Here is a 13,062-nt window from a genome sequence, read left to right as displayed (position 1 = left end):
AGAACCTGATGATTATGTTTTTGGTGACTTTCACTGATGTTTTTCATAGAAATGTCACTCATCATAGAAACTGGCAAATAAGAAATGGGGCCAAGTTTGCAGCTGAGACCTGGGGAGCAGATTCTGGTGTCTTGGTGGGGATTAAGATGGCTTGGGTGAATTGGGGTCACCAAATTTGCTGCTGCTGTAACCCTAAGAAGCCTGTTTCTCGTTCCGCTAAGCTCCTTTCTACAATGAGTAGACAACAGGGTGAAGTTAAAGCCTTTATTCACTTCTGTTCACCAGAGGGTGGGCCAGTGTCCACCAGACATATAAGAAACCCAAGAGTGGTGGGCTATGCCCACCAGGTGGGCTGTGCCAAGAGACACGGGAATAGAGACTACCAGATGCTCACATCTGGGCTTGACCTCAGTGAGAAGCAAGGATCTCACCAGGACTTGCGCTCCATCACCCTCGTCCAAGGAATGAACTTGCACTGCTGTCCCTTTTTGGTGCAAGGGAGGTTTACGAAGAGACGCTCCAGATGTTAGATCACGTGGCTGAGTTAGCTGTGCAAATGTGGCTGGCTGTGGCCCGTGAGCTGGGGAGGTAATGTACTCGCAGAGCACGCTACCTGACAGAGGTGCAGGTGTGCACACCTGGGGTGGAGGCATCCCACAGAGCCTGCTGTGGGAACGCAGTTTCCATCACTTTCAATTAGAGGGAAGGGACAGCCTCGTCAGGAGCAGATTTAGAAGTTGTCTGCAGCTCCGTGGGGAGGTTTCGGGCAAACCCGAGGTCTGGGCAGGGGAGGGCCTTTCTGCTGGGGACCTTGAGCACCCGGGTGAGGCAGGGGCCTCTTCTGCTGCTGGTGCTGGCCTCGGGGGCCAGGAGGTGGGGGGCGGAGACCCGCCGCCTGGGAACGACGAGCCGGCGGAGGAGGTTGCAGCAAAGCAGGATTTGGAGATGCTGAGCCTGGAATCTGGTGGGGCATCGGGCCCCCATCCTTGGCAGTTACTCTGGGCTCTCTTCTCTCCTCCTCTTCTACAAAAATAGAACCTTTGAAGAGTTCAACTTGGTAAGATAAGATCAATGCAACTATTTATTGGGGTACCTCCCACCTGCCAGGCTAGCTGCTGGGGGTGAGAAAGAGGAAGCAGAGGCCACCTCGATTCTCTGAAGGTTTCAGGCCTTATGGGGGAGACAGAAATGATCACCAGAGCAAAGGACAGCCTGGGCTTCAGAGAACTCAGGCAGCCAGAGGACCCTGAGCCTGGGCTGCCCCCCCACACCATGGGTGCCCACCCCTGGGCCGCCCCCCCACACCATAAGGCCCACCCTTGCTTTCCTAGCAACCAAGCCCTGGCAGTGAACATGGTGTAATGGGCTCTGGGTAGCCACAGAAGCCTGAGTAACTTCTCCCCCAAGACAGCTTTCTCTGTTAGATCCTCCTCACACCCTATTCTGCTGAAATCCTCCTGTCACCCCCGGGATTGTGTGGCTGTAGTGTGAAGACAGGTGCTCGATACACAGTGGAGTCGGTTTTTAACATTGCTGTTTGAAGATCACACAGGAAATCTATGAGATGCTCAGCTGCTATAGACTGGAGGCCCTGCGGGGCCCTTGGCCTCCTTGGGCTATGGTTCGAAACAGCAGTCCCTGAGCCCAAGGCCGCCTGCACCTGCCCTGAGGAGCTGGGCGCGGGCGGGTCCTGGTAACTGAGCGACCCCTCTGTGCACCTGAAGGAGCAGAGTTCGGCTTCTCTGCCCCTCAGCCTGTGACTGTTCAAAGTCTGACTACTAGAAATCCAGGCCTCAGGCAGCCATGAGTGTGCAGACTCCAAGTCAGACGACAGGGCTTTGGCAAGTGAGAGGCGGCGCTCAAAAGCACACAAGGAGCAGAGCACAGAGAGGGAACACCCTCTGCCCCATCTCTGGGGGGCGCCCTAAGGTCATGCCCAGGAGGACCCTGGAGGACTTTGACCTGGCTCGATTCCCAGCCAGGGGACAGTGGGAGTCCCGTGTGCTCCCCCGTGTAGCAAGCCGGGGCAGGCCGCCTGTTTGCAGGACTGTTACGCCATGTTTTGTTCACTTGCTCTGCAAACATTTCTTCTCCATCCTCTAGGGGAAGGTGCCATGGCCGAGGCTCAGACACATCAGGAGCCTAACATCGAGTGAGTGAGACAAACCAGGACTGCAAATCACAGTGTCAGTCCTGCTAAGAGTCCCAGTACCCCCAGAACGGCGCAGGCCCCGTGAGCTCTAGGAGGAGGAGTAGGATGTGGCCAGGGGCTGAGGCCTGCCCGGACGTGGGGGCCTTGGCGTGTGGTGCAGCCTCCGGTCAGAGCAGGCGCCGCCCCTGCACGCTTACGCCCACAGCCTCAGCCACTGCAGAACACGCCCCCCAGGCCCGGTGTCAGCCCCTTGTCTGTCTCCAAGGCCAGGACACAAAGTGGAAGCAGAGCCCAGGCCTCGGGGTGTGCAAGGCCAGGAGTGACCCGAGGGTGCGGCTCTCCTTCAACTTAGCACCCTGCCTCCTGCTTATCTCACCCTCGTCCTCACTCAGCCTGTGACCACAGGCCTTGGCGCCAAGTGGACTTAAATTTCCTCATGTCTAAGGCTCCTAGGATGACGCAAATGGTTGCGCAAGGGAATGAGTGAATATGAAGCAGAGAGATTCGAATCTGGTTCAAGCAACCGCTTTGTCAAGGTGAACTAGTCATGTGGGTCATTCCAGCAGGGTGTAAGCAGGGGTGCTAGTGCTGGGGCCTTTGGCCATTGGGTGACAGAGAAAGGGCTTTGGCAGAGGGAGGGGGACCGAGAACAGGCTGCTCAGGCATGGGGTGAGGAAGCCACATCTGCCTACAGGACTCGGCAAGCAGTTCTGTTGAGTGGGGCGGCGTGTGGGCGAGGCAGAAGTGAAAGCAGGGGCTGTGTGGGGTGCAGGGCCGCGTGGCCTGAGGAAGACCCCAGGAAAAAGTACAGTGTAAAGGAAACGAATCTGAAGGTGGCCCAGGCCGCCACTGCCGCGGTGGTTCAGCCCAAGTCCCTGTTTGGGTGCCGGGGACGGCTGGCACAGATGTGGGCTCGCTCTCGGGAGAGATGCAGAGTGAGGGGAGCCAGTCCTGCTGAGAATGTGACACTGGACAGACCCCAAGGAGCCTGCCTGCCTGGCTCCCTGTCCTCTGATGGCTGGACAGCCTTGCTGGACCCCCGTCCCAGTGGCCGTGGAGCGAGTAGTGGGTCAGTCTCTGCACACACTCCTGGGACAGCCTGCATGCCCCAGGCGACGAGCAGAACCTTTGCACTTTGGATGGGTCCTCATCAGGCCTGATTGAAGGAAGAAACACTCCCAGCCCTCACACAGCCCCCCTGAACAGCAAGCTGGGAAGGTGGTTTCAACTCAGGGGTCTAAACAAGTGTGTTGCTGTGAGTCCCTGCACCCTGAACCTTCACCTGTGCTCCTGTTTGCTTGGCCCCGGCACACCTTGGCCACCTTCTCTGGAGGCACCTTAGAAACGGGGTTTGGGCGCCTCTTCCTACCCATGTAGGGGTGCACGGCTCATTCAGAATATGTCTACACAGCCTGACCTTCGTCATCACAGGTGGTGGGTTCCAACGAGGCAACCTGGATTCAGCTTCTCAAGCCCCCACAGCATCACCACTAAAAATTTGTTTTTCAAAAAGCATGCTAACCACAAAATGGAACAAACTGTAACCACCGGTTACACCCCAGCATTCGGAAACTACCAGGCTCCACGATTCTCTTTCCAGACCAAGTCTCCTCCGTCCCAAGTTGTTTCAGTGGGAACTTTGTCCCCGGCTGCCGTGGAACTAGGAGGGTCTGGGGGGTGGGGGGGTGGGGTGTCTTACCATCTCTCCTACTGTTTCGTTTTCTCCTCTTGCTGATGTAGATTATGACCAACACCACAAAGACCAGCAAGAGGATGCCTCCCCCGCAGATGCCGATGATGAGATAAATGTCCACACGTTTCACTGTAAGAAAAGCAGAAATGAGCTGGAAAGGGTCCTGGCCCAGCGCCTGCGAGTTTGCTCTGGTGGGGTTCCTGCCTCCTGCGTTGAGCTCTAAGGAGCTAAAGGAAACTTTCAGCCTCATAAAGGCCAGGCTCGTGGGAGGTGATGAATTGTGTCAGGCCCTGCGAGGGCACCTGCTGCTTCATGGGCCAAGGCCCTGCCCCCGGCCTCCACCGAGGAGAACATCACAGAAGCCTACATCTGAGAAGTTTAGATACAATCTAGTGCAGAGAAGGGGGTTGAGTTGCCCAAGGCCCCAGTGTCTGTTCCAGAGTATTTCCCTCTATCAGCCTCTGTCTCCCTGTTTCTGCACTGTCTGTCCAGTTCCCTCCAATCAGGACTTTTCTTTCTTACCCTTTTAGATTCCAAAGACTCAGGAAAAACATTTCACTTGTCCAGTCCAGACCCCTGCCCTCAGAGTCGTGCCCCCTCCAGGGTTTTCTGCAACGTGTGATACCAGCTCAGACACGTGCGTGAGCCTCAGAGGAGAACTTGACCTTCAGCAGCCAGCCCCCCAGTCACTGTCACACAATGAGACAACAATGACTCAGCATTAAGGGAGATGGATTCTAGTCTTGGCTTTTCTGTGCAGCAGCTGTGTGACCTTTAGCAAGTTACTCCACCTCTCTGAGCCTGTTCGTTTCTTTGCAAGAGATAATGGAACACACACCACAGGGTGGCAGTTGGAAGTCGAGCCATTGATGGAGGTGAAGGTGCTTTGTCAAATGTAAAATGACACTCAAAGGCGAGGTCTTGGTCTTCAAGAGCTCTCTGCACTGGTGTTTCTGGGTGCTATTTCCTGGCAAATGTGCGTCTATCTGCCCTTTATGAGTTAACAGCAAGTGGGGCAAGGGTCAGGGAGCTTGGCCTTCTGGAAGCTGAGCCGAGCCCAGCATGGCGTCACCAGGTCACCCTTCTCCAGCCAAACACTCCTTTCTGGTTGAATGTGGGCTGGACATATTGAGTTGCTGCTAATGAGTAGGATATAGCGGGGGTGATGGGATGGCACCTCTGAGATTAAGTCACAAACAGACATGGCTTTTGTCTTGGACACTCGTGTTTGCTCTCCCTGGGCTGTCTCCAAGGGGGGCTAGCTGCCATCTTGTGAGGGAGCCCAATGTCCCCTGGGTGGGCTTGGCTGTGCATCTCCCCCATGGAGCCTGGATGTGGTCACCAAGGGTGCAGCCCCTGCCAGCGTCCTTCCTGCAGCTTCATGAAAGATACGGAGCCAGAACCACTAAGTCACCCTCAGAGTTGCAGTTCACAGAAACTCTGAAACAGCAAGTCCTTGTGGTTTTAAATCACCTCAATGTGAGGTAATTTGTCCTGATAACTAATTCAAGTGCTATAAAATCCTCACTTATAGGCCTCCCTGGTGGCGCAAGGGGTTGAGATGCAGCACTATGAAGCTGTCCGCAGCCACTGCAGCATGAGTTTGATCCCCAGCTAGGGAGCTGACCCACGTGGTGTGCAGCAGACCTCTCCTGTCTTGCCTGCTGCTCCCCTCAGCAGTGTATTTCAGTAGATCCACCTGTTCTGCTCCCCACTCTGTCTCTGGTGAATCCTCTCACCTACCACATCTCTGGCCTGCACCACAGCTCTTGTATGCATAAATAAATCTTTAAAAAAATAAAATAAAATAAAACCCTCATTTATGACCACATCAGCCCAGGGATGCTTCCTGGGGTCACTGGCCAGCCACTAGTCTCTGTACAAACTCAAGGTCTCTAGGCAAACAGCAACTTTTTGTGCTTAGTTAGCCTTCAGCGGGGCTGGAAATAAAATCAGAGTATCAGACACATAGACTCTCAGGATTAGGAGGCTGAAGTCCAGAAAGAGGAAGGAACCTTGTCAAGGTCAAACTGCTAAGTCTGGACAAACTCGAAGCCCAGGCCCCTGGCTTCCAGCCCAGAGCTTAAGCACAACACTTGGCTGCCTCTTGAAAATTGCACCCGGGGCCGTGACAAGCTGGAACAGCAGGGAAGAGCTTACACTTTGGAGTCTCAGGACTGTCTGGTGCTGGATCGATGCTTCCTGTCCACTTCGAAGCAAGGGAACGGCCCCCATTATGGCCGGGGCCCCTCCCCCGGACCCCGAGATCTTCCTCACCCCAGGCCCTGCACTGCCAAGCTTTCTATGACCGTTTCTGTCTTTGCCTTTGATAGGAGAGGCTGGCCACCCTCCTCCAGAAAGCCGTCTGTTTTGCCTCCCTTCTCCACCATGAGCACAGCCATGGTCACTGGCTCACCGAGGACCTCGGCCAAGTCAGTTTGTCTCCCTGGGAAATGGGTGTTTGTCTGAGATAACCTTGACAGCAACTTCCACTTCTTCAGTCTGGCAAGTCTTTCTCCCAGAGATCATTTTTTTAATTGCCTGAGTTTATGCTGTGCTCACGGGAAGACCCCCAAGGTGAGTGAGCACAGATGCCCCCTCCCTGTGCTCCAGGCTTCCCTTGCAGGAGTCCGGGAGGAGCAGATGGGTTTCCGCTCTCATCCTGGGCAAGACAGCCTTCCAGCCCGGCCCCCGCACTCTGGTGTGGGCCTGGCAAGCTGTGCCCGTGAGGTGAACTTGGGATGTTTCTCCCCAGTGGGGCCACGCACCTGGGCAATCGCCTGTAACAATTTCCATTATACTGTCCTCTGAGCTGGCATTGTTGCTCGCTGTGCAGTTGAAGATGGTGGTCTCCTGGCTATGGTTCTTCCATTCGTACCCAATGCTCATGGTCCCTGTAGTACCATTTTTGACGTAGATTTCGTTCTTTTTCAGTGTTAACGCCGCGTGAGTTCCATTCACTAGATTACAGATCAGAGTTCTGTTCTCACAATGCCAGGTGATGTCAGGTTTTGAGACCGCCTCTGAAAAGAAAATGAAGATGTAATTCATAATTTCTGATTTAACAGACATACCTGTTTAAAGAGGGGGAATGAGCCTCCCTGGTGGCTCAAGGGGTTAAGTCTCAGCACTATGAACCTATCACCAATCACTGCAACTTGTTCAATCCCCAGCCAGGGAGATACCCACATGGCGCAGCAGACCTCTCCTGTCTCCCCGCTGCTCCCCTCAGCAGTGTATTTCAGTAGATCTGCCTGTTCTGTTCCCTGCTCTGTCTCTGGTGAATCTTCTCACCCCTCCCTTCCTCTACACCTCTGCCCTGTACCCCAGCTCTTGTATGCATAAATAAATAAATCTTTAAAAAAAAATAAAGAGGGGGAATTCGATGGCTGGGACCAGGGCCCCATTTCAAAGACCCCTAGTTATTTTCAAAAATCATTTTAATTTTATTTATATAGCACATTCAGAACAAATCTACTTCTAATAAAGTTCACAGATATATCAGTAAAAAAGTATATGAAATGTTTATGGGATTTTTTATACCTTAAAATGTTTTCATATATATGACGTCACTTAATCTTAACAGAAAGGCTGATGTTTTTCTTCCTGTTTTGTAGATGAAATGCCCAAGCCTCTGAGAGGTAAAACAGATAGTCTAGGGGTCCCCACTAATAAATGGCAGATCAGAAGAGGAGCCCCTTTCTGGAGTCCAAGTTCAGCAGCATGCAGACACGAGACGGTTACCATACCTGACGTGTCCCAGCCTCGGGACTTGAGGGGCATTGCTTCAAGAGCAGCTAGGAGTCTTACCTTGGAGGCATCATTACCTGTGTGACCTGGGCGCTTGGTCACAAGAGAATGCCCACCTTCCCCACCCATGGCCGGGTCCTGGAAAAGGGGAACAGGTGGGCTGCTTAAGCTCCAGAGGAGGGAGCACCAGCCTCTTCCTCTCTCAAAGCCACTGTGCTCAGTGGACCTCACTTGACAGAGGATGATAAAACACATGCCCAACCTGAGTGCCCATCAAAGATGATTGGAGAAAGATGTGCGATACACACACAAACACACACACACACTCACACATATACAGTGTGGGAATACTACTCAGCCCTGAAAAAGGTGAGATTCTGTTATTTTCAATAGCATGGATGGACCTAGAAGGTATTATGTTTAATGAAATAAGTCAGAGGGAGAAAAACAAATGCCATAAGATTTCACTCATGTATGGCATATAAAGAGATAAACAAATGAATTAAATAAAACATTTAGATTATGAGACCAAAGGAAAGGGAGAAGAGGTAAATAAGGTAAAAAGGGGACAATTGCATGGTGAAGGATAGAATTGGACTTTCCGTGGTGAATATAACGTAATATATACAGATATTGCTTTATGATGAGGGCTGGAATTTATTTAATGTTATATGTAATGTTACATCATAAAATATTACCAAAAAAATTTCCATTTTAGAAAAAAGAAAAAGAAAAACTTGCCCTTTCTGGCCACAGGGACGCCCTGGCCTAACACGCCCTGGGCAAGTGTTAGGTACTAATAATATAGGTGACATTTGCACTCATGACCATGAACTCCTCCCCCTTCCTGATATGATTATAGTCAAAGGCTGTGTCATAAGAGAAAAGGGCCTGCCCTTGGCAGCAGAAAGGCCGGGTCCAAACCCTAGCACTTCCACTTCCTAGCTGTACAACCTCCTGTTTCTTCTTTCTTTTACTCAAGTGGACAGAACATGCTGGAACACCAGAGTTCCTTGTGATCAGATGCAGCAGGAAGGACAGACATCACCTGAGCCAAGCAGGGTCAGTGAGGGTCACTGTCGAGGGGTCGGACCCAGGCATTTACCCATCTTTTCAAAATAGAAACACCTTCTTTTCTAACGCTGAATGTCCCATCATAAAATACACACAAGGGCCTTAAGATTAAAAATATCTTGCAGTTTCACTCCCCAGAAAGAAAAATTATTGGTGCTTTACAGTATATCAATACCAGGTGTTCTCTTTAAAATATTTTAGAACGTACAACCGGATTGTATGATTTTGGAGCTGGTCTTTTTTCGTTCCTGATCTGTTATAAAATGCTTTCTTTTATGAATCAATCAATACACACTTCCATCAGCTCTTTAAGTAAGTATTCTTCCCCGAAATAATAAATTAGACTCTGTTGGGGACTTTTCGCTCCTCTCCTGGATTTAGTTGTTTCACTCACAGTGTGGGCAGCCCCTGTCCTCACGCCTGTCCCCTCCACGAGCCCTCCCTAGGAGCAGCTGGACGGCGGGGGCGCCTCCCGAAGGCGAAAGCTCTTTGCTTCTGGTTGCTGGGATTAACTCCTCTGCTGACACCTGCTTTTAAGGGGTCTTCCACTGCCTTCTCAGCCAGAGGCAACAGCTCCCTTACTTAGGAGATGTGGGAAAAGGACTTGGCTCGGTTTTCTTGCTGAAGCCCGGTCCCCACACCTATCCCCAAGACATATTAACCGTGACATTCACCCTCCGAGCGGATGGAGCATTTGCCCAAGGCCAAGTGGGTAGCAATGGTGACCAGAACACAGATGGAGTTAAAATGCTGTATGACATTCACACACGCTCACACACACACTCACACATATGCTCACACACACACACCCCAAGTGTGGTGACTGTTATGCCACAGAGACATCGCTGCCTCTTGGCCAAAGAGTGTGAGCTGTATTTTGGGGACAGTGCTCTAAAATTAACGATTAGTGTCGATGGCACAACTCCATGAATGACTAAAAGCCACTGAATTGTACACTTTAAATGGGTGGATTTTATGGCAGGTGAATTATAATTCAAGAATGATATTTGGGGAAAAAATGGGGCCTCTTTGCTAAAACAAAACAAACAAACAAAAAAAAACCCACCATGGCTTTGGATCCTGACTTCACTCATGCAGAGGGAACACTTTGGGAAATTGTTTCGATTCCTGATAGATAATGAGGGATAGATTCCTGATAGATAATGAGGGATAGATTCCTGATAGATAATGAGGGATAGATTCCTGATAGATAAAAGAGCCACTGACTCTCTGGATTGCCAGGAATCTTACATGAGATCGCGTGAGCCAAGTGCCTGGCAGCTAGTTGCTGGCCATTGTCATCACTGTAACTCCAAAGGAGATGCAACCTGGGGCCATGTTGCACCCAGGACCCTGGTGACCCCACAGGCAAGACTGGGGAGGTCTGGGGTTCCCGGGCCCCCATCAGAACAGACCCCGCAGGCTCCATCCTCAGTCCCGCCCCATTCTGGAAGGTGCTCCCCATTCAGGGCCTCAGGATGAGGGTGTCACCATTCAGGGCCTCAGGAGGAGGGTGTCACTAGCAGGGAGCTGACACCTGGGGTGTTGGGGCAGGCTGCTGCCAGCCAACTGCTGAAGAGAGGTAGGGGGGCAACCCGGATCTGCAGGGAAGGTGACATTTCCTGTGTGAGCGCGGAAGCGTGTGTTTGCTTGCTGAGTCTCTGGCCCAGGCCCAGGCTGGGCTGCTGTGTTCCTCGCCAGGCCCAGTGACCTTCCCCTTCTCACTTCTGAGCACCCCAGGCTAGAGTCCTGTCAATTCAATCCCACTTTCTCTTCCCTCCTGGGGCACGCAGCCATCTTCCCTGCTCTTCACACGGGGCCCTTGGTGAACTCACCCTTCCCAGTTACAGGGGCTGTCGGCCATTAACTCCGGCTGCTCGGTGCAGTCACCCGGGGAGCCCTCACCCCTGCTGATCCCCGGGCCACGCTAAGATATTTGGATTCTGTTGGCCCCGGAAGAGACTTAGGCACCACTAAGTTTTAATAGCATCTCAGTTGATTCAACCAGGGCTAAGAATCACAACACAGCCTCCCCACCTGACTTGACTAGAGCAGGCTCCTGACCAGTTTTTTCGCCCCCATCTTCAATGTCCACCCCTGTCCTCCAGGACCTTGTGTGACACCAGACAAAGCCACACCTTGTATGTTTTCTACCCATATCTGCAAAAATTCTCTCCTACCTTCCATTACTCTGATGTGGAGAAACAAGGACTGTTCAACCTAAATTCATTATTCCCAGCACTTTCTGCCATTTTACTAATGACTCCTTCCAGCACCCTGGCTAGAAATTGTCTCCTTAGATAGGAGACCCCTTGTTCTCCAGCCAGTCTTCCCCCCCTGCCCCGTACCTAACTCACCCCCTCATCATTCCCCCTTGAATGAGCACCTCCTTTTTCCTCTGTCCTTCCCCTGACTAAAGCCACCTTAATCCAGCCTCCACCCCATACCCCTTTAGCCAGTGAAGAGAGAGTTTGGGGCAGACAGGCTTGAGGGGCTACCAAGGGTGTGTTTCTACGTGGGTGATTCAATCCCTCCCTTGGGATCACAGGAATTGCCAGTGAGCCAGGAGGGAAGCATTCACTGTGCTTGGGGGCTCCCCCAGGGCTGAAATCAGGGCCAGGAGCATTCCATAAATATTATTCCTCAGCTTGCTAAATGGCACCCCTGTTGAGATGGAGAAACTTAGGGAAAAAAGACTTACCTAAAACCTTCAACTCATAGCTTTTGCGATTCAGCTCTTCTCCCTTTGCATTAAATAGTTCAACTGAGTATTGACCACTATGGCTTCTCGCCAAACGTTTAATTTCCAGAGTTCCATCTTCAAACACTTTGTATGGTCCCTCTGTCTGGGGCTGCTTGATGCTTTTTTTGAATTGAGCAATCTTTATGTCATCTTTCTTCCAGAGAAAGTGGTCTACAGTGTCACTGTTTGGAAATTTAATTTCCAGGTGGAAGACACGATCCAGGGCACCCCACTTGACGTCGACGTCAGTCCCTGCACCTGCACCTGAAAAAGCAAGACAGTCACTGAGGTCTCGAGAGGCCCTGCCAAGGAAGGCTGTGACCATCTTGGCCCTCCCGCTCACTTCGGGTCTCCCAAGAAGTGTCCAAAGTTGACCGTGAGATCTTCACACCGACTTACCTTTGAGGGAGAAGCAGCAAATCAGAAGGAAGCTGGCTAAGATTTTGTAAGCAAGACTCATCTTTGGGGTTCGTTTCCTTGTGATTCTGAGCTCTTCTGGCAAAAGGAACTGAACTGAGACGGATAGGATCCACCCCCGGAGAGCTGAACCACGTGTCTCTCTTTTTTTTACAGTTACACACAGGCATACATGCACACACACACAGGCACACACACAGGCACACACACGCACAGGCACACACACGCACAGGCACACACACAGGCACACACACACATTGGCACACTCAAACCAAGCCTGCTGATGGGCTCTTTTCTGTGCAGGTATGTTTAAAAGTGTGTTTTCTTATCACATTTTACTATCATAACGGGTGGGTCTTAACCCCATTGAAGAAAAGAGGAACTGAGCGGCTAAATAAAGTCACTCAGGACCACCCTTGAGTGAATGAGGAACCAAATGCAACACACAGCCCATCTTCTCCCCACCCTGCAGGCTGCATCTCACAAGATCACCTAGAAATGCAGGTAAATGTTCCCTCGTGGGTAACAACATGCAAATATTTATCCTGTAGCTGCAAATATTGGAAAATGCCTTCCTGTGAAGTCATTATGCTCGTTCCCAAAAGGTGTTTTTAATGTTCTAAAATTGTTTTTGTTGTAAAAAAAGACAAATATAAATTGAGCCTCAGCTGTAAATGCTTGAAATCCCCAGATCTTATGTAACTTCCATCCTTCATCAGTCTATTGAAATTCAGAGTCAGGTGAATAGAAACTTGTTCCAAAACAAATAAACATGTGTGGAGGCAACGAAATCGTAGTAAACAACTAGAACAAATGATTCTAAAACGTTTAATATGGCGAATGCAAGAGATGGCTACGCAGAGGAACAGATAAGGAGAGACAGAGGCTTGAGGGAGGCAAGGAGAGAGAAACATGTGTACAGGATGAAAAACAGAACTATGTAGCCAGGCACACAAGACATCCCGTCTCAGGGAAGACACCAGTGGCAGACTCCCAAAGCAGAGTTCCAGTTTCATGGTTCTTTAGGATAGGCTGAGTAAAAATCTCTGAAATTGTGCTTATTTTCTGTTTCACCTTTAGTTCAAGAATGGATCTTTCTGCAAGTTTCCCAGATAATGAAGTTAAGTCAACGTGGTGGCTCTGAACTTCTGGGTTAAAAGAAGACTGAAGAGTGTATTTACCTCAGGATTGTGGGACAAATCCCTAATTCACACCATCTATAAAAACTAACCA

At 50.9% G+C, this 13,062-nt stretch overlaps 1 protein-coding gene across 1 annotated transcript; it reads right to left on the bottom strand.

Moving 5' to 3' along the window:
- Nucleotides 1-730: 730 nt before the first annotated feature.
- CD2 (CD2 molecule) lies at nt 731-6,734 on the bottom strand (the record flags this gene model as incomplete). Its single annotated transcript, XM_084242466.1, has 3 exons — nt 731-1,023; nt 3,852-3,974; nt 6,614-6,734. The coding sequence occupies 3 exons, from the start codon at nt 6,732-6,734 to the stop codon at nt 731-733; spliced, it is 537 nt and encodes a 178-aa protein (XP_084098592.1).
- Between the last annotated feature and the right edge of the window lie 6,328 nt (nt 6,735-13,062).

This window comes from Talpa europaea (assembly GCF_964194135.1).
Source record: "Talpa europaea genome assembly, chromosome: 9".
NCBI classification, from domain to species: Eukaryota; Metazoa; Chordata; class Mammalia; order Eulipotyphla; family Talpidae; genus Talpa; species Talpa europaea.
The sequence above is the reverse complement of the archived record's forward strand: the minus strand, read 5'-3'. Positions and strand labels throughout refer to the sequence as shown.